General features: G+C 39.6%; 1 protein-coding gene across 2 annotated transcripts in view; it reads right to left on the bottom strand.

Moving 5' to 3' along the window:
* Vti1a (vesicle transport through interaction with t-SNAREs 1A) overlaps positions 1-22,380 on the bottom strand; it is a 317,394-nt gene extending 295,014 nt beyond the window's left edge. For both annotated transcript variants that reach the window (XM_013017749.1, XM_013017750.1), the window contains exons 1-3: positions 21,899-22,380; positions 14,309-14,367; positions 8,607-8,717 (exon numbers count right to left, since the gene is read on the bottom strand). In XM_013017749.1, coding sequence (XP_012873203.1) covers positions 8,607-8,717; positions 14,309-14,367; positions 21,899-21,992 — 264 coding nt within the window. In that variant the 5' untranslated portion in view covers positions 21,993-22,380. The remainder of the gene's footprint in view (positions 1-8,606; positions 8,718-14,308; positions 14,368-21,898) is intronic.
* Positions 22,381-22,401: the final 21 nt, after the last annotated feature.

The raw sequence follows: 22,401 nt of genomic DNA, 5'->3' as shown, positions 1-22,401 counted from the left end.
GCAAAAGAACACGGTGCTTTTCCTAGGGAAACTAAACAGGGGCTCCAGTCTCTGGGCATTCATTTGAAGATTATCACACAACTTCTGACCATGGGACAGTTTATAAGCAACTAGTAAAAAGTTCACTATTTATGAGCAAACAATTTAACATTAAAACAGAGCTAGCTTTTTGACGATGGCAATTAGCTTCTTCGTGTTCCAAACACCAAATAACATTTTTCCCATTAATTTTTAAACCAATGTGGCTTTAACTTAAAATAAACTGTACATCAAAAGAATTGGAAAATAAACAGCCAGGAACACAATTTGACGAATTGGATTTATTTAGTTTATTTATCTAAACAGGGACCATTGGATCTCTTTAATAGGCTGACAGTTGCACTGGGCTGGTTAATAAAACATTCAACACAGTGTCTTCAGCCAATATAGAAATGCAAATCCCACCAGAAATATTTTATTCATGAGGCGGTAATTTCAGTTACTACCGTAGTTTCTTTTTCTAAAAAAAAAAAAAAAAAAAAATGGCACTCTGCAAACAAACAGTGCCATCTAGTGACTAACAATAAAGCCAAATTGGTCCCAGGTTTACAATTAAATCTTCCAAAATCATTCTGGTTTTTATCTTTATTTCCTACATAAGATCAAAACAGCTAGGCAAAATAAAAAACAACAAAAATGGTAGGAATTTGTTAAATGTTGATTTAATATAGATTATAGCAGAGGAAACTACATTAAGCCCAATAAGCTACAAATAGAATACCATTAGGTCATAGAAAAACTGGCTGTTTTCATCATGAAACTACACCGTTAACTTTAATTCCAATAATGGAAAAACTACTATCACACAGACAGGAAAAAGTTACAATTGAACTGTCAGATATGATCCTGAATCTACTAAAAAAAAAGTTTACACAAACATGAAGACATAGGTGCATCTGCACACATAGGTTTCTGTCAGTAGGCACTTCCACTTTGAGTGATATTTTTTACATGCTACAAAACTATGGCATAGCTGAAGGCAATGATCTTCAGGCAAAAGCAGTCATCATAACAAAAATAAACAGCCACACTGGGAGAGAGTAGCAAAGCTTCCAGAGTGAAGAAATCTAGAAAGGCTAACCTCAACTTCAGAACCGAAGACCCACAACACAACAGTTAACACATAACACTGTCCCAGTCAAGCACACATAGTGGAGAGAAGGGTGAAGAATGGGAACCACTTCCAGCCTCCTGGATGAGGAGGCCAGCAGGACACACAAGGAAGATGAGCCCAGAAGGCAGGTCACTACAGCGCAGGAGACACGCTGGTCTCCTTCCTTCCAAGTTGGTCCAGGGAATGTTGCCTTTGACATTAACGGGGGGCTCTGTAAATAGATTTACCAAGGTCAAAGCCTAAAATAAGAATCTCACAAAGAAAGCCAACCATACGGTGATTTTCTAACAACTTTACCTAATGGAGTCTTAGTAAACCATCTTCCTTACAAAATGAGGAAAATAATGTGTGTATACATGTACATACTATATAAATGCAGCAATACTTTCTTCCTTAGAAGTCAGTTGTATTCAAAGAACTCTTCAGTTTCTGACTACAAAAATGTTTGAATGCAAAAGTAAATTCAGGGGTAGGCCAGATACAGAGGGTCATGCCCCATCTTCTACAGAAGACAATCTTACAAAAAAAAAATCTCAGTTATATTTAATTCTAGGATCTGTAAAGTTCCCACAGTCACAGACAATTATTTGAGGATTAGATGAGTGATACATGAAATGTATTTAGCCCTGGTCCATCCATGCTTTTTATTTCTTAAAGCACATTCAACTATAGAGGAGACATGGAGAAAGAGCAAAATTAAGCTGATGAGCCACACAAAAAATGCAGTTCCAGGCAAACTGTATTAAGAACTATAAAACTGTTGATACTCTTTGACTTCATAATCTGCCTTCTGAGAAGTGATGCTGATTTAATAATCCTGTTCAAATATGTTCCTTGCCTCCAAATTATGGCAGGGATAAATGGAAATATATTAAGATTCAACGAAAGTTAACACTACCAAATGAAGTCTTATTTAAATGATCAAGAATTTATAGAAATGAATACCAACGTTGAAACTTATACTTAAAAGAGAAAATGTGTATCAAGTAACATAATTATTACATCAAATAAAACAATTAATTATGCAAGGGAAATGGGAAGGATAGATCCAAAGGTGAAATATGGTTCTTTTGGAGTAAAAAGGACTTCTTTCTTCTACTTTTCTAATAAGCAGATATTTTTACACAGAATAAGACAATGTTTTCTCTTTAATTTTTCTTTTTACGACATATTAACCAAATGTATCTAGTAAAGGGGGTTGCTTTTCCTGAGGTGGTCCTCTCCAGCCAGGCTCATATTTCTTTTCAGATGACAGATATGCTTCTGTGACGAGGACTGACTCATGTTATAATCAGCATATATTACCACCAAGAATAGCCAAACCTCTAAACACACTTTTGTGATTTCCACAGAGACAGAAGTATTCCAAGAAGACTACGGTATAAGAAAGATCAAGTATAAACAGAAGCACCAAGCTCTTGGCCTTTAACAAAAATCAAAATTCAAATTCATCGTTCTCATTCACACTCCTTTAGGCTCAGACTTCTAAAAAGAAAAAAAGATAGGAGATGTGTACTGGCTTCCCTCAGATACTCAAGTTGTCCATTCACCTGTGAAAAGAGAGAGTGCAGGTAGTAACAGTCAAAGCTTCAAGCTGTTCTACAACATCCTTTGAACTCTGACCTAAGGGACCAACTCCGGTAGTCCGCAGGTAGTAGGGTTTCTAGGGCCATTCAGCCTCACTGCTGAGACTGTCAATAGAAATGGCATTCTCTGATGTAGACAGCTCTGCACTAGGAACTGGTCTAACAATCACATCACATAGACTGCCAAACAGGAAAAGGACAGCATTCGGGCACTACTGACTTGGGATAGAAGTGAACTTGTGACTGGGCTGAAAAGCTCCACTTCTAACATTTGTCACCATCTAATCCTTTACTCTTCTGTGGGTGGTAAATGTGTGTGTCTTAAAGGAAGTTCAGATTTGTTACAAGAAAAAAAAGATAGAAAAGAAAGAAATATGCAAATACACAAATCAACCACAAGATGGTGCTAGAATCACAGTACAAAATCAGAGATGTAAAAAGGATTTAATACCCCAAGTCAACACACTAACTTCCTAACCTTTGGTACTTCATTTGGGTGTAACACTTACTTTTCCCATTTTTCTGTTTACTGAGAAGTGATCAAACATTTTACATGAATTTGGGATTATTTTGTCAGTATAATGCCAGGGTTAATTATTAATTAATTTATTTGCATTTTTTTGGTTTGGTTTTTGTTAAGAAACACATAAAATCTTAAACTTGAATAAATTCTCAATTCCACATTTCTCCCTTCTGTCTGTCTTACTTTCCTACAACATTATGACAGGGCCAAACCTTAGTGAACTTCATACCAATTCTGAAAAAAAAAAAAAAAGCTAAATGACTAGCTTAAGGATATGTATTCTTATTTTTTTCTTCTTTCTTTTTTTTTGTCATACCTAAGGCTTGAACTCAGGGGTCTGGGTGCTGTCCCTGAGCTTTATTTGCTCAAGGGTAGTACTTTACCACTTGAGCTACAGCTCCACCTCTGGGTTTTGATGGTTAACAAGAGACAGGAGTGTCACAGGCTTTCCTGCCTAGGCTGGCTTTGAACTGCTATCCTCAAATCACAGCCTCCTAAGTAGCTAGGATTCCAGGCATGAGCCATCAATGCTTGCCTGAATTCTTATTTGCTAAGAAGGTTTTTTCCTATATAAAAAGATGTTATTCAGTAACTCTTCATACAAACCTGAAGTGGGGCGAGGGACTCAAAAGACTGGAAAGAACACTAGAATGAGTGCTGAGGTAATCTCATTTTAGTTCTACCTCTAATAACCACATGGCTTTATGGGAAGTCATGTGGTCTCCCTGTCCTCCACCTCCTCATCTGAAATATAGGGTTAACAGATGAATCCTTCCGGACTTACTCCAAGACGACTTGAAGATAAAACTGAACAATACTGAGCAAGTGAAGAGATTCAACAGGAGCCACAGTAGTTCCCAGAAGAAATTAAACACAAATGTGACCATTAGATTCCCTTAACCTCCCCAAAATATAAAAAAAAACTACAGTCTAAGTTTTAAAAACCTCTTGCATGAGTCCCCAGTCAGTTACAAATTTTGTGTTCTATGATAAATCATTATAAACACAACTATTATTTTTTTCATGGACAAAATTATCCATGAAGGAACGGAACTGTCAGTCCTAAACTAACCCTCCAGCTCTAAACAATAGACAGAAAAAATGGGCACAATGTATACAGCAATTGTTTAAAACTTAAGACAATGGGTATTATAGGATTTCAGTCTCTTGGAGAAGAGAAACATGAAACAAACTCACACAGCCATCACACCAGCCTGGAGACCCTTTGGGAATTGCAGCACATAGAAGAGCCCATACAGAGGGCAGACCACTAAATGTACAAGGCAGCAACTGGAGTTTGGTACTGATGGCACAGGTGCGATTCAGCAATGAAGTGGTAAGACTGGAACCAAAGAGGAACTCCAAATTTCTGTAATGGGGTCTCCCTTAAGTCTGGATGAAAATGAATATGCAGAAGGAAAGATCCTGTGAGTGGGGAAGCTGGGGTTCTGGAGACTGCCCAGTGTCTCGGACAGAATGAAAACCAAACAGAAAGAAGAGTAACCACTGAGCACTCCAAACCATTCAACTGGAGCCTCAAAACACCACATCTTAGAAGTAAGGTTACTCAAGACATATCTTAACAACACTCTAAAGAAGACCCAGAAAAGATCACTGCTCAACATTCTCTGAAGCCTGCAGAAAATGTTGGTGATGGCGCAGGGACAAAGAAACCCTTAGTCACTCCTGAGAATTGTAAGTTAATGCAGCCACTATGGAGATCAGTACAGGGATTTTTCCAAAAATGGGGGCTAAGACATGGCCCAGATGGTATAGTGCATACCTAGCAAGCTCAAAGCTGTGAGTTCCAACCACAGCACTGCCAACAATAATGGACAACACAATTAAAACTACCATGTGATTCAGCGATAGCACTTTAGGCATACACCTCATAAATCAATGTCAGTTTATAATAGAGATAATCTGTATGTTCATGTTTATTTTGCCATTATTCACAATAGACAAACTGTGGAATTGACCTAGGTACCTGTAAACAGATGAGAAGATAAAGAAAACATAGTGTATATTGTGTTACATATACAATGTGTAATCATATAGTATACTCAGTATATATATACTGAGTATATGCTGAATATATATATATATATATATATGGCTGGTATATATATCTATATATATATGGTCAGTATATATATATATATATATATAAATATATATATATATAAATATATAGACCCAGTATATATAGACTCAGTATCCTATATACTATATTATATACTCAGTATATATATATATATATATATATATATATATATATATTATATATACACATACTCAGCCATAAAAAATAAAATGAGGTTGTCTAAAGAGAAATGGATGGAACTGGAGAGGCCCACAAAGACAAAATACTTCACATTTTCTTTCTTTTGTAAAATGTTGGGGCTGGGAGAGGACACAAAAGTGAAGAGGGCACTACTAGAGATGTGGAAAGAAGGGGAAGGGGATGAGACAGTAATAGAGTGAGTATGATCACTACATGCATGTATAAAAATGTCATAAATACAGCCCTCATTTTGGACAACTAATGTGCATTAATAAAAATCTCTACTTAATCTGATAGAACAGGTTCTATCATGTGTGAACGGGGAGAAGAATTCACATCTGTTCTGTCCACTCTTCATACCAAGAAATGAAATGACCCAGGTTAAAGTCCATTATAGACTACTGATCACTGTGCATGTTAAGTGGTCGTGCTGCAGAAACACAAATGCCACCTTTCTCATCCATTTACAGAAACCAGCAATTCAACCTTATTGAAGGTCAATTCAACCTAATTGAAGGTCAACTCAACCTTATTGAAGGTCAGCTTGGTATAGTGGCCACTTAGCCAAGGAACAGAGGCTGGGAAGGTGGTTCAGTGGTAGAGCGCTTGCCTTGCATGCATGAGGCCCTGGGTTCGATTCCTCAGCACCACATAAGAAAAAAGCCGGGAGGGGCTGTGGCTCAAGTGGTAGAGTGCTAGCCTTGAGCTGCAGAGCTGAGGGACATCGCCCAGGCCCAGAGTTCAGGCCCCACGACCGGACCAAAAAAAAAAAAAAAAGACAAGGAACAAAGGGGAAAAAAGAAAGAAATTAAGAAAGACTTAGGAATGGAATGGATGCTAAGAGACTTGGGGAGGGGTTTTATGGGTAGAGGAAAGGCAGATGGACATGATCAATGCAGGATGCATGCATGTATGGAAATATTACAATAATCCTTTGAACTCTGTACAACTAATACATGCTAGTAAGTATATCAGTAATAAAAATTTGCCTCTAAAGAAAATGAAAGTGCAGTGATAGTGAAAGATGTTTCTTGACACAGTAGAAGAAAGATGAGGTAGCAAATACATAAATACATAAATATTTAAAGATAGCTCATAGAATAAATTTTAATAGTTATTGCCCCATTTTTCTTCATTTTAGAAACATACCTAAAATAAAGGACTCTAGCCAGTATCAAATTATATGGGAAACAAATTAGATGACTGAACATTAGATGAAGTTTTATAATAAGCAAAGGAGTAACAACTTCTGGGGGGGAAAGGTAGAAACATTAAAACTAAACTCAATGCTCTGGGCTGAGTTATATCACTCTCAAGTTTACATGCCGAAGTACTAATCTTCAGTACTGAGAAAGTGACTGTATTTGGAGACAAAGTCAAGAGATTATTAGTGTGTGTCCTTGCAAGAACAGAAAACAAAGACACAAACATGTGCTGAAGACTGCATGAGTAAAAGGGAGAAGCCACCTGTAAACCAGAGAAACTACAGAGATGTTGACTTTGCCAACACCTTAACCTCAGATGTCCTACCTCCAGAATGGTGAGAAAACAAATTTCTGTTGCTTAAGCTACCCAAGGACTATAGGATGTTGCAATGGTAGCACACTATTGTAGTTGCTCAGCAGAACTCTTCATCTTGCAAGATTCAAAGTCTGTATACATTAAACAACATTTTTCTCCCTCTTAAATCACCAGTCTACTTTTTGTCTCTGTGAGTATGACTACCCCTAAAGATCTCATGCTAAGTTAAATTAGATAATAAGTTTTTTTCTTTTGAGACTAACTTTCACCTAGCTCAAGATTCATCCCGTATCACTATTTCCTGGACATATTTCACTGGAGATTTTGTTTACCATCCATCCCTGATACATAGGTTGCTTTCATCTTTTTACTACTGTAAAAATGTTGCTAGGAGAACAGGGATACAGAAAATCTCTTCAAGCCCTGGCTATCCATTCTTTTGGATATTTAACTAAATGTAGAATTTTTGCTGAGCTGTCTCTAATTCCTGACCATTTTAACAATATAACTTTAAATTTACATTCTTAGATTTGCTACAAACAGAGAAGAGTTAAAAAAAAAACCTGATATATAGGAAGTGAAAGCTAATCAATATTTTTTGTTGTTGTTGGGGCTTGAATTCATGGCCTGGGCACTGTCCCTGAGCTTTTACACTCAAGGCTAGTGCTCTACCACTTCAATCCACACAGCCACTTCCAGTTTTCCGGTGGTTAACTGAAGATAAGAGTCGCATGGATTTTACTGAACCAAGATGGTTTTGAACAGCGATCCTCAGATCTCAGTCTCCTGAGTGGCTAGGATTACAGGCGTGAGCCACTGGTGCCCGGTGGGCAATCAACATTACAGGGTTGTTTACACAAATCACTATTGAAAGTAATTCTTTCCAACTTGGGGGATGGGCATAAGACATCCCTTTAAAATGTATACAGGGAGGGGGCTGGGAAGGTGGCTCAGTGGTAGAGCGCTTGCCTTGCATGCCTGAGGCCCTGGGTTCGATTCCTCAGCACCACATAAGCAAAAAGAAAATAACCGGAAGTGGCGCTGTGGCTCAAGTGGTAGACCACTAGCCTTGAGCTGAAGAGCTGAGGGGCAGTGCCCAGGCCCAGAGTTCAGGGGCCATGACCAGACCCAAAAATAAATAAATAAAATACAATGTATACAGGGAGTTCATCATAGTGGAGGGGAAAATATATGTAGAACCATACATCCAAAAACAGAGATATGCTTGCTCTCAGGAGGTTTAGCACCCCTTAAGCCCATCTTAAAGGATACCGCTCTGGAAAGCCAGCAACTAGATACCAATAAATGCTATGCAGACTCAAGAGGCCACAGGCTGTGGATCTAGTTATGAATCATGAATCCAACATACTTTAAATTCCCTATTTCTAGAAACTATGTGATCTATGATTCATAATGAAAGCTGTAGCTTGGTCTTTGCAGGGCCTCCTGAATTAGGGCACAAGGTGAAAACAATAAAAAATACAAATGAAAATGCAGTTTAGAAATCAGTAAGTATGACAAGGATGGAATTTTACTCACAAAATCTGCTTCCAGTTTTCCCATTTCTTGCTTATAGCTTCTCATTCTGTTACTGTACATTCCTCGACTTTGGGGTGGTATTTCTCGGACTTCCAAATCCATCTGTTCAAGCTAGAAGCCGGAGAGAAAGCATGACATAAATCACATGCTTTTTCTTTATTTGACCAAATGTTTGAAGCTGAAAGGAATTGATTCCAAATCTTCATTTCACAGTTGAGGAACAGGTCCCACAATGCTAACTGTCCATGATCAAGTAACATTGGAACTACTTTGTTCTCAGCCTTTTAGTTCAACAAGCAGTTGCTGAGCACTTGCTAAGTAACACACAGAGTACACAGTTGCTTACTTGTCAAGAATTCTTTAATGGAACTGGAGGCATAGCTAAAGTGGTAGAGCATTACCCTTGAGTAAAAAGGCTAAGAGAGAGTGTAAAGCTCTGAGTTTAAGTTCCCCACTACCCTACCACACACAAATCCAAGGCTAGGGTTCAACTGCTTGAGCCACATCTCTGCTTCTGGATTTTTCCTAGCTACTTTTTTTTTTGGGGGGGGGGGTCCGGTCGTGGGGCCTGAACTCTGGGCCTGGGAGCTGTCCCTCAGCTCTTCAGCTCAAGGCTAGTGCTCTACCACTTGAGCCACAGCGCCACTTCCGGCTTTTTTTCTTTTTGCTTATGTGGTGCTGAGGAATCAAACCCAGGGCATCATGCATTCAAGGCAAGCGCTCTACCACTGAGCCACCTCCCCAACCCTCCTAGCTACTTTTTGCTAGTTAGGTAAGACTCTCAGATTTGTCTGCCTAGGCTGGCTTTGAACCACAATCCTCAGATTTCAGTCTCTTCAGTAGCTGGGACTGCAGTCATGATCCACCAGCATCTGCCTTAAGGAATGTCTTTTGAAATATATGCACTAATCCAACCATTAATATTGGAGGAGTAGTCCATCATTCAGTCTAACCTGGTCTGGCCTTCTGACCACAAATCTCCAGAACAATTAGAAGACAGACAATACCATTATTTCCTGTGGTTCATCCATAAAACATCAGCACAGCATTGTTCATTTGGGGAAACGTCTTTTAGGAAGCAGCGTTTTCTGCTTAGAAAAATCAAATAAATGTGTTCTCAACCTATAGCCTTCCATATTGAGTTAACTGGATACAGCAATGTGGTAAATTATACATTGTTCTATGAAATAACAACAGGGCACTTTTTAACAACCCCTTTTCATAAAATACTTTGGATATAAAACATTAGTTTATTAGGCTGCAATGCAGACATACAATAATGGTTCAGAACCTAGAGGTTCTCTACTTATTATTCATAGGAACTTGAACAGGGTTTTAATGTTTCTCTCTGCCTTATTTTTCCCATTTCCAAGAATAATAGGTCTTTCTAGGGGCAGTTGTGAACATTATATGAGGTATCCCCTAAAATATATTTAGCCATCTTTTACTTATGAAATTGACATTAATTGTAATAATAATGATGACTGATGATAAAGATGAAATAGAGCAAGCACTATGCCAGGTAGACATAGCTAACAAGTTTCAAATAAAAAAATATATATATATATATATATATATATATAATCTGGTTTTAAAAAATAGGTTGGCTAAAGCCATGTCTGACAATTTAAATACAGAAATGTTGTATGTAATATAATTTGCTTCTCAGAACATTCTAGAAAGTTATTTCCATTAACAATATAAGCTTGTCACTAATTTTCCAGAGTTAGAAATGGAATAATTATCACAGATAAGTCCATAGATCAGCTATAATAGATATCTATAGGAGAGAACCCATTTTAATAAAGACCTCTACATTTGTAAGAAAAAAAGCCTTAAACGTTATCTAAATTATTGACATGTTTCAAAATAAGTGTGAAAATCCAATCAATTAAACCATTACTTAGTAAGGCAGTTATTTAGAGCACTTCTTAGAAATTAACTATTTGCCTCTCAAAAGGTAAATGGAATCATCCAGACAATTGCAAAAGTACATGTAAGTCAAAAATCTGAGAGGTAAGAAAATTATTGTGTTAAGGTATTTTCCAAGGGTATCTTAAATGAAGTCGGGCAGAAATTAGAGAAATAAAGAAAAAGAAATACACAAACATTGGGCTGGGAAGGTGGCTCAGTGGTAGCGTGCTTGCCTTGCATGCCTGAGGCCCTGGGTTCGATTCCTCAGCACCACATAAGCAAAAAGAAAAAAGCTGGAAGTGGCGCTGTGGCTCAAGTGGTAGAGCACTAGCCTTGAGCTGAAGGGCTGAGGGACAGCACCCAGGCCCAGAGTTCAGGCCCCACGACCAGACCCCCCCAAAAAAAAGAAATACACAAACTCAATAAAGGCCATTAGTAAGGACAAGACACATTCACTTAGTGTTGTTACCACATTCACATGCCATCAAAGAGTGGAAGACATGGTCAGTAGAAGATGTGCCGTCTCTGAGACAGTAACACAAACCAACTGTTCAGCAGAGACAGAGTGACTCCTAACTGCCAAATCAAAACCAAGTGTTTTTCCCAAGGTCCTCCTCAAAAGGACTGAGTGTAACATATCAACACTGTCTGCAGTACAAATGTCATCAGAACTAACTACGTTAGCATCCTTGTCATTTTTAAACCAACAGAAATGAGCGTCTCAGACAAAATGCTTTACACTAGCAATTGTTAAAGACAACTCTGAGCTGCCCTGTAAAGGCACAGCTTTGTTCTACACTTGATTACAGACAGTAAAACCTCAGTCAGCAGATTGGCTTGCTATCATTATCAACTGGATGGAATGTCTCCAGAGAAGGCAAATAAACTAAAACACCAAGTTTGATGCTCTCCTCACTCACCAAAAACCAAACAAATAAACAAAAAAACAAAAAAACACTGTTTCTGAGACTTTAATAATGCAAAAAGTCACCTCAAGATCCAAAGAATTAAACATTTATAATATTTATGGTTGTCCTAGCCACCAGAGGAAGAAGTGCTTGTCTGACTGATTTGTATAAAATGCAAGGATTTTTATACAAAAGCCAGGGATTACAGGAGAAGCAGGTTCATGCAAAAAAAGAGACAAAAGTAAGGAGAAAGGCATAAAAAACAAAGAATCTTTCAAAGGAGAAGCTAAGGACAAGTTGTAGAGACTGAGGTAAAGCTGCCAGGCCCTGCAGCTGGTTTGTTTTTTGCTGGTCATGGGATTTGAACTTGGGGCCTGGGCACACTGTCCTGAACTCTTTTGCTCAAGGCTAGTGCTCTACCACTTGAATCCACAGTGCCACTTCCAGTTTTCTGGTGGCTAATTAAAGGTAAAAGTCTCATAGACTTCCCTGTCCAGGCTGGCTTTGAACCTTAATCCTCAGATCTCAGCCTCCTGAGTAGCTAGGATTACAGGCATGAGCCATCATAGCCAAGCTTACATCAGTTTGTTGTTGTTGTTGTTTTTGTTGGTCGTGGCGCCTGAACTCTGGGCCTGGGCGCTGTTTCTCAGCTCAAGGCTCAAGGCTAGCATTCTACCACTTTGAGCCATAGTGCCACTTTCAGCTTTTTCTGCCTATGTGGTACTGAGGAATTAAACCCAGGGCCTCATGCATGCAAGGCAAGCACTCTACCACTGAGCCACCTTACAAGCCCCCTACATCAGTTTTGATACCTAGAAAAGAACCAGTGCCAGTATCTCAGTGATCGAAGACACTGAAGCATTGTCTTCTAGGCTGGGGGGGGGGGGAAGGGAACAACTTCCTCCTTCTTAATACCCTCAAGGCTAGCCTCTCATATGTGGTCCTGTTAGCAAATCCAAATAAGCCTGTTAATAACAAACTCAGACAAACTTGGGAAATATTCCAGTTCTAGCCACCTTCTAGAGGTCCTTTTTAGAGAGACTCACAATTTCTTAGAGCCTATCTAAGGGTCCGGAAGGTTCTCCAGAAAAACAACATCCATAGAGACCTGCACATCCAGCTCTGCTTAAGTTAGTTTTCCAAATTTTTTGAACAAGTCAGACCAGTTAAGAGAAACATTTTAGGAAACTGTCCTAAGCCAATCAACCAGAAATACTGAAGGAAGACTAAATAGCACCCTTTCATATTTAGAAAAGCAGTGCTTTCAGTGGGACTATACTCATAGCAGAAAATTGAATCATACTTATAATACATACTTGGCTTTCAAACAAAATATTAAGGTACAGTATTTTACCCATTTTTCTTCCTGATTAGGTGTGTGTGTGTGTGTGTGTGTGTGTGTGTGTGTGTGTGTGTGTGTGTGTGTGAACTCAGGACTTGGCACTGTCCCAGCTTTTTCACCCAAGGCTAGCACTCTACAATTTGAATTTAAGTCACAGCTCTACTTCTGACTCATTTCTGGTTAAATGGAGATAAAAACATTCTCATGGACTTCCCTGCCCAGACTGGCTTTAAACTTGACCTCCAGATCTCAGCCATCTGAGTAGTTAGAATTACAGGCATGACCTGCTAGCACCTGTCTAGGAATGTATTATTATATATATATATAAAGTAATGTATGGGCTAGAGCTCTGAATTTAGTATATCTAGGTACAAAGTCTTACTGTTCCACCTAGCAGGGTGTGCTATCTCAGGAAAGTTACTTTACGTTTCTAAGCATCAGAACCCATCAACAATGATTGTAGTAGCAAAACTGTGGGCATCACTTGCTGGGTAGGCCAAGGATGCAAGGTTCATCCTGACCATGCCACTGTTGAATGATCTCTTCACAGGGAGCAACATTGAAGGAGAAAACGCGTCCTTCTGGGCCAAAGAACAACCTTGCTACAGAGTGGCTGGCTTCTAGACTCTATGTTCCTATTCTTAAAGCAGGTCACTGCTTGATAAGCACACACAAGCATCACTCTGTGGGAACCAGGGTCAGGGAACTGACAACCAGGCAGAAACTTTCCTAGCTGTTTTTACTTCTGTACATAACAAGCCTTCTGTTTCTCACTTGGAAGTATCATGTCTTCCATGAGCATCCATTAACCAAGCAAGTTCAATCTGCTTGCAGACCCTCCACAGTTTTTGTCTAACAGTATCTGTCTCAAAGACATTTTGAGAAAGCTAATTATTATAAAGTAAATAATACATTTTCTAGAATCTGGTGTGCCTTTATCAAACTCTAGCTATTTGCAGTTCTTAGGAGTACTTTAAAAATTAGAGGTTAGGGCTGGGAAGGTGGCTCAGTGGTGGAGTGCTTGCCTTGCATGCATGAGGACCTGGGTTCAATTCCTCAGCACCACATAAGCAAAAAGAAAAAAGCCAGAAGTGGCGCTATGGCTCAAGTGGTAGAGAGCTAGCCTTGAGCTTAAGAGCTGAGGGACAGTGCCCAGGCCCAGAGTTCAGGCCCCACGACTGGACCAAAAAAAACAAAAAACAAAAATTAGAGGTTAGAAGCTGGGCATGGTGACACAGCGAATCAGCACACAGGAAGCTGAGACATAAGGATCACATGGCCAGCTTATCTTAAAACACACACACACATACATACATACATACATACATATATACACACACAGAGGTTGACATTTTCTTTATTTAATCACCTCAAGAAAATAAAATCTCAAGAACCTATTAAACCCCCTTTGAGTAGAAGCTGATGAATTCTGAGTTGAAAACATTCATCAGTAACACTCCACATTTTCAAATGCACAGGCTAGAAGAAGGTGTATCTTGGGGGCTATGTGTTCAAATCCTTCCTAAGTCTCCACATACCAGCTCTTTTGCCTCTTCAAGCTGCTTCTCCACATTTGCAACCATGTGTTTCTTCTCATCTGCAACAAACAAAATATCAAGGAATCACTGAGGATACAGATAAATTTAATATTTTAAATCTTCTATTTTATATACTGTTTCTGACCAGATGAGAGAATGTAAGGGAAATGAGCATATCACTCTTAGGTAGGTTTGGAGCCATCTCTCTTGCCACCCTTGCTAGGGAATGCTAATTGCTAAGGAGGCCAGACATTTTTAAGAGACTGAAAATTACATTGCTCCAAAGGAGAGACTATATCAACCCCAGTGGTAGTCTAGGGGATGTGCAAAGTCCTAAGTCTAATACGTCAGGAAGAAATGATTTAAAAATATAATTCAGAAGCCACCTATAAAAAGACTTCTAAAACCAAGCAAATTCTTACAGTCCTTTAAATATTGTGCTTTCAGTAACATTCAGAAGTATTATACTGGAAGAAATATTTAAAATATGAATTCTAAATCCAAAGCTACTATCACTGCTTAGGGAATCTTGGACCGAAAATTATTTTAAAAAATTAATTTTGTTTTGTTTGTTCTAAGGCTCAGCTTCTACTCTAAAAATGAAAATAAAAGAATTATCCACTAGATAATTTTAGCATAACAGGTTGGTACAAATAAAATTACTTTTAAATTATGACATGTATTTGGTTTAATGAAAATCTGTTACAATAAGGTTATAATCCAACTGAAGTTCTCTTCTGTAGGAGAAACATGATGTCAGAAAACCTTTCCATGATTTCATTGTAAATCAATAATAGACCCATCATGAAGGCTTCACCAAGTTTTGTGGTAGTCAAGCTTATTGAATAGGTACAGTTTTCTCCCTTCCACCCTTCTCTTCTCAGGTAATAGCCTCCAGTCTTCTGAGACTTCATCTTCACCTAGCAGGTGCCATTTTGGTCATTGTGACTTGGCAAATGACAGATATCCTAGCTGGGCTAATCTTAGTAGCTCAACCTCTCTGGTCAAAAATGAACTGGGAAAGGTGGGTGCTGGTGGCTCATGCCTGTAATCCTAGCTGCTCAGGAGACTGAGATCTGAGGATCGCGGTTCAAAGCCAGCCCAGGTAGGAAAGTCTGTGAAACTCTTATCTCCAATAAACCATCAGAAAACTGGAAGTAGCTCTGTGGTTCAATTGGTAGAGCGCTAGCCTTGAGCTGAAGAGCTGAGGGACAGCGCCCAGGCCCAGAGTTCAAGCCCCACGGCCACCCCCTCCCCCAAAAAAAGTGAACTGGGAGCAAGGTAAGCATATCTCCAAGAAATCAGATTTCTAGAGCAACAGGAAAGTTTTAGTATTGAGAACACAGGCCTAGAAGCTGTAGGCATCCATTGGTTTTGCTCCCGAAAGAGTTTACAATGGTTAAAAAGGAAGGCAACATTTCGAAAGAAGTAAAGCTGAGAGATTGGGAGATAGCTATAGTTAGTTCCAAGTTCTGAACAACTGGTTTTTACCTGATTTTATACCCTAGTTTGGTTTCTTGTGCTGACAGACAAGCTTCTTTCTTACTTAAAAATAAAATTAAGATTTATGTCAGAACCTCAAGACACTGACTATAAAACCGACTAGAACAGTCATGAAACTTGAAGTATACACAAGACTCACTGGCTGACTAGTGCTTCAGATGGAACACCTTTAGTACAAGTTGTGATTTTAATAGAATTAGATTTATATAAGGTGTTTGCTCTGAGTTTCTTCCTAAGAAAATTACACAAGAATTCAGCTTGATTTAACTCTGTGAAAAAAGGGGGTAAACCTCCATATGACCAAAAAGAAAAAACTTAATGTATGACTCCAAATTTATTCCAACACATTTCAATCCCTCTAATTTTCTGCACAGTTAATTCGACTAGCACTTTTTGTCATAGAAAAGAAGACAAAGTAAGACAAGCCTATCTTGAATCAAGAGTGAAACTGTATTTGCATATTAGAAGGAACACATTTTCTTTAACCTACTCAGTTGTTGGGAAAGTTGACATCACACATCTAGGACTAAAACAGAGGCTTTGCTCATTAACAAAAGAGAATGTAAAAAGCCTCCCCTGACCTGTTAACTATCCTCCTTGCTGCTAACCCTTCCTCGCCCACAGCCAGTCCTGGAGAAGCCAGGGCAGAGCATTTCCTCCCTCTCCTCCCCAAACTCTCCCTGTCATCTCACTCCCGTCTCCCCATTCCACTCAAATGCCTCTAGCTGGGTTACAAATAACTTCCCTCTGCACAGCTAATTGACATTCTTGGGTCCTGTTTGTATTCAATATTGTGGCTGTGACACTCTGCTGCTCCTCTCATCTTGTAACTCTCCTCTCTTAGCTTCAGGATACCTGACCTTGCTCCCTTCGGCTTCGGTGTCTCCAGCTGTGCTTCTTCTTTTTATAGCCCATTTTTTAACTGTTGGGTCCCTCAGGGACAGTCCTTGCTTCCCTTCTCTTGGGACTCTCCTCTGTGTCCCTGGGAATTTCATCCACTTAAAAATCTATATGAGGTATTTAAGCTCCTCAAGCTGTATCTCTGATTTCGATATTCATCCAGGCCTCCTAACCCTCAGTGCCAATGCTTACACCAAGCCTCCGGGGCCATCTAGTAAAACTAGAGAAATCACTACCTCTCTGAAGCCTTTCCTAGTCCAACAAAAGAATTTTTCTTGAAGATAGAATATCTATAATCTTTAGAGAATCTCAATGATTTATCTCACAAACTAGCAGATCTGATTAACCTTTCACTTTGGGGGTTCTAAGTTAGAAACTTAATCGTCTTTCTAGCCTAAAATCTAGCAATAAACCTGACATATATAATTAGTTCTCAAAAAATGATGAATGGAATAAATAATACAGATAGTGCAAGGATTTACAAATGAAGCTGGGTCACCATCGACCCTGGTTTTCTTTTTTTTTTTTTTTTTGGTCGGTCGTGGGGCCTGAACTCTGGGGCTTGGGCGCTGTCCCTCAGCTCTTCAGCTCAAGGCGAGCACTCTACCACTTGAACCACAGTACCACTTCCGGTTTTCTAATGGTTTTTTGGAGATAAGAGTCTCACGGACTTTCATGCCCGGGCTGGCTTTGAACCGAGATCCCCATATCTCAGCCTCCTCAGTAGCTAGGATTATAGGCGTGAGCCACTGGTGCTGGGCTAGCAACCCTGGTTTTCCTACTCCAAGTCCTGCTTCCTCTTCTTTTACTTAGTCTCCTTAAATGTTGCTTTAATTGGAACTCTTGCACCTGGCATTCAAGGCCAGCCACAATTCAGATGCAAGCACCTTGCCAACATTATTTACAAGTGTAAATTTTCCAATATGCAATCTACATACTAATCACACTGTCTGCCTATTCATTACTTTTTCTTTTTGAGACTGAAACTTGAACTCAGTACTTGCCACTTTCACTCACTGACTATCACTCTACAAACTGAGCCACACCTTTAAACCCTATTCATTACTACTTAAATCTCTCTTCTTTCTTCTCTTTCCTCTCTCTCTCTGTGTCTCTCTCTCTCTCTCTCCTTCAAACCTGTATTAAGCTTGGGGTTGTTTGAATGCCACAGAATTGAATCTAAGTTAATCAGAGGGGTCAGGAGTGAGGGACACAGCTGCTACTCACAGAGAAAAGGTAAACTTACCAGCAAGACTGAGGCAAATCAGAAACAAAACTTTTTAAATACACACATACACACACACACACACACACACAGAGCTCAGTTGATGCAGAAAAGCTTCTAGTCCTGTGTTATCATCCGCCGTGTTAAATCATTATGTAATCTGCTTTTCTTTGACCTTACTTTGTGAAAATATGCAAAAGGCATATGGTGCCCCCAAAGTAAGTTAATGTGCTTAAGTAACAAAGTGAAATTTTTAGGATTGTTGAAATGTGCCATGCCTAAAGTTATTATGGAAAAAATGAATCAAGCATCCACAGTACAGTAATGAACACTGCATCTTGAGCATGAACTGAATGCCTCAATGGCATCTCCTTAGAATCACATACCTGCAGATGCCAAGTCTACTATATTCATAAATTAAAGTAGACTTCTATTCCTATATACACCTTGGAAAAGAAAGAGGTAATCATACAGCAATGTTATAGCTTCATTCATACACAACTATTTAGATGGTCACCTAAATCTTTCAGGCTTTGATTAGCTAAATCCATTACAAATGAGCCTTTCCTTCTAGAAGATACCTATCTTCACCCCACATCCAATTCTCTCCCTTGATTCCCTTACTGATGGCCTGAATTCAAGGCCTAATTCCAATTTCATGTCCAAACACACCTGATCCTTCACTTTTCTTCAAATAATAGGTCTTCATCAAGAGAACTTATACCCACCCTATTGGGTAAAAGGAAGCAGGAACTGAGGTCCAAGGTTCTTTCAAGAGTACAATTAAACCCGGCGCTGGTGTTTCAGGTCTGTCATCCCAGCTACTCAGGAGGCTGAGAATTGAGGATCACAGTTCAAAGCCAGCTCGGGCAGGAAACTCTGTGAGACTCTTAACTCCAATAAACCACTAGAAAACCGGAAGTGGCGTTGTGCCTCAAGCAGTAGAGTGCTCGCCTTGAGCTGAAGAGCTGACGGATAGTGCCCAAGCCCCACAACCGACCAAAAAAAAAAAAAGAGTACAATTAAGTCAACAAAGTCTGACTGAGTTCTGAACAACTCACTACTACCGCTGCAGTAGTTATATTACAAGGGCTAGTTTGCCTCACACTTTCTCTGTGTAAGAACTGAGCTAGTGTGTTACATGTTTTATTACCTTTTCCTCTCATTCTATAGATGGGAGAGCCAGTCTTTAGAGCGGCCAGCCAAATCTACTAATTGGACTCTTAAAACAGTTCTGATATCAAGCAGTGGGAATCTTAATTAACAACTTTGCCATAACACCTTGTTCATTTCTGACTACTATCACAAAATGACAGGATTCACAACAGACCATCTACGTCTCTGTAAGTAATAAGGAAAGAAATTACAAAACTCTAAGATCCTTTAAGAAGCCTGTTCTATGTACAGAAACTGCTTGAATACAGTATTTCTCATTTAGGGATTCACTGCAGTGTCACAGTAAAGTATTAGTTGTGGTTTCTGCTCACTAACTTAACTTTCCCAAAGGACAGTAATCATTAAAAGTCACCTTTTAAATATAGTACCATAAGAGTATTAAGGGATCCACCCATCACAAAAGTACAATTACAAAAAATTAGTTAAGGTCCAAACACTTAAGTCTAAGAGCAAAGATTTTTTTATTGTTAAAAAGAATTGTAGAGTAATAAAATTTCTTCCCTAAAAGTTTAAAAGTATTAATCTATCTATTCTCCTTGGAAGTAGCAGAAGACATTATACATGCATACCAGGGACTAAAATTCAATATAGCCTACACACTCTACTTCAATTTTAATATGTTAAGAAATGAACTGCTTTGGCCTGAAAGTATGTTCTCTTTTCTTAACCCTCTTAACTCAAGTAAGTGATAGTTCGCCTCCAATAGGTCCATTTTTTTGCTGAGCACCAAAACCACTAATGATGCCCAGAAAGAGATATCATAAATACTTTTAATCATATTGTTTTTGACATGGTTTTACATATAGTTAATCCACAGGAATACATCTGAATTTATAACTACATTGAACATTTCATCTTTTTCCATCAATTAGAAGAGAGCAAACACAAGTCATAACAGATAAAACACTGTATTTTAAGAGTTATTATTCAAGTAAGTGCCTGTCCAAAACCAACAATACAGTCTCCTTTCAAATATAACTGCTGTGTTTGGGACTCACATTATACTACAGTTCCAAGAGGCTTGACTTTATTTTTAACGTGCATAATTCAAATGTTTCCTTCTATATGCTAAAAATTGTTACATTAAAATATAAAGGGAAGAAAAATCAATTGTAATAAAAGTATCTTTTCTTGGAAACAGTTTCTACAGCTTGTACTGATGGAATGACTGACACTTTGTAAAAGTTTCCCAACATTAATACTATTAGCAAAATTATCTCTACTGCTAAAACCATTACAATTTTATATGAGCAAAAATCCAACTGCAACACAAATCCTGATATTCTGAGGCTGTGGGTCTCAATTCAAAGGAAGTAGTCTCTGATCACAATGACAGCAAAATCAAGATGATCTTGGGAAGTGGAGAAAAGTAGAACTGAAGAGAAGAGACGAGGTGATGTGTCATGAAGTGATGAGGTCATCAGACACTTTCTCCCAAAAAATCTCCGAGGCAGCAGAGCTTGGTGGTGTTTACTACCCTGGATCTCTCCTCTTGTTCCCTTACTTGGATTCAAAACCCTCTTTAAGACATCCACCTTCTCCAGAACTAACTGAGACGTCAAGAGATGAGTGGGGTGTAAGTTCAGAGATCCTGGCTTCAAGCAAATATCCCTATTAACAGAAAATAGGTGGGGGGGGGGGAGGAGGAAAAACAAGGAAATAAAAGAAAATTATTTATAAACTCTGTTTCGGGGGAAACAGGGAAAGATGAATAACAAGTTAGGCCCAAAGACATTTGTGCTGGCATCAAGAGCTTGACTGACTAGAGGGGAAAGTGAAGTTGCTCACAGTCTGCAGAACACCCTCTCGTCTTCAATTCCTATCCCAGAGCTACAGTAAGGTCAAGTCCAACAGCTGAGTCCCTAACAAAATGTCCCTAACAAAATTAAACAAAAAAGTAATGCTCCCAGCTGAAAGTAACTACTCAAATCTATACTGGAAGAAAAGCAAATTCTAAAACAGCATTACAACACAAGTCACAAATATGTTATACAGTCATCTTCCCACTCATTTAAAGATTATTTTCTAAGCCCTTATTAATGCCAAGAAAATCCGACATGGCTCTCGCTTTGTGTTCACAATCCAGCACAGAAACTATCACATGATGAAACACAAAACTAAAAAGGAACAGTTCCAGATGAAAAGTGTGTAAGCAAAATTATTCTGTACCAAGTCTGACATAAAATTATGTTTTAAGCCCCCAAGAAAGATGAGAAACACAAAAAATACTTATTCCTAATTAGCAGCTAATACACGCGAAAAGGCTGTATCAATTAATCTTCACAAGAGCCTGTGAGAGAGGTACATTTCTCCCCCATTTTGCCACGAATTAAAGTTCAAACAACTTCTAAGTATCAGAGTTGGGATTTGAATTCAGTCATTCCATCCTTCCACTCTACTTTGCAGCAAAGAAAAAATAATAATAATAATATCACAACGCAGCTCCACATTGCAGATGCATCACCTTGGTACTTTCATTCATTTTCTCCGAACCCTCTCATCTCTATAGTTTACAACCGAAAAAAGAACATTAAGACGTAGAGAAAACGTCTCAAAGATCACGCAGACTGCGCTGAGCTGGAGTCGGAATTCGAACCCAGATTCCCAAGGTCCCTGCACGTGCACCCCACAATCCATCTTGGAACCTCTTCTCTCCCGGGGACGGCCGGCGCGGCCGGCCGCAGCTTCCGGCGGCCGGGTGACTGGCCCGCGGATTCCGCCGCCGCCGGCCGCCCCGTCTCCCCGGACGCCAGCTCTCCCGGGCCCTGCCCGGCCGGGGTTCTCACCAGGTGGGAGTCGGGGGACCCTGGAAATCTTGCTGGTGATTTCAGCCGTGAGCACTGCGAAGTCCTGCTCGTAGCCTTCGAAGTCGGAAGACATGGCGGCTCCGGAGTGAAGGACCCGGGCCGGAGCCTAGGTCAGGTCGAGGGGCGCGCAGAGCAGGGCTCCGCGGCGTAGGGACCCTGAAAAGGCGCCGGGTTAAGTCGAGCGGAGAACCGGGGACAGCTCCCAGCCCAGCTGCTTCCTGGTTGTGCTTCGCAATCTCTGTCCTCCGGAACTCCGTCTGCCTGCGCTTCTCCTTTCCGCTCAGTCTGCACGAATCAGAAATTCGTCACAGAAAGGCGTCACCATTCGTGCCTTTCAGACGCCTGCAAAAATAATGGTGTTCCCAGGGATCATTGACATCATTTTTGTCCCTACTACGATCCAGAAAATGGTTTGGGCTCCCCAAACTACACGTCACCGGAGCCTGCTTCCCCGGGGGAAGCTTGAGGCCAAACGCCTCCCG

This window comes from Dipodomys ordii, unplaced genomic scaffold, assembly GCF_000151885.1.
Source record: "Dipodomys ordii isolate 6190 unplaced genomic scaffold, Dord_2.0 Scaffold36, whole genome shotgun sequence".
Lineage (NCBI taxonomy): Eukaryota > Metazoa > Chordata > Mammalia > Rodentia > Heteromyidae > Dipodomys > Dipodomys ordii.
Note: the sequence above shows the minus strand (reverse complement) of the source record. Positions and strands in the feature narration are given on the sequence as shown.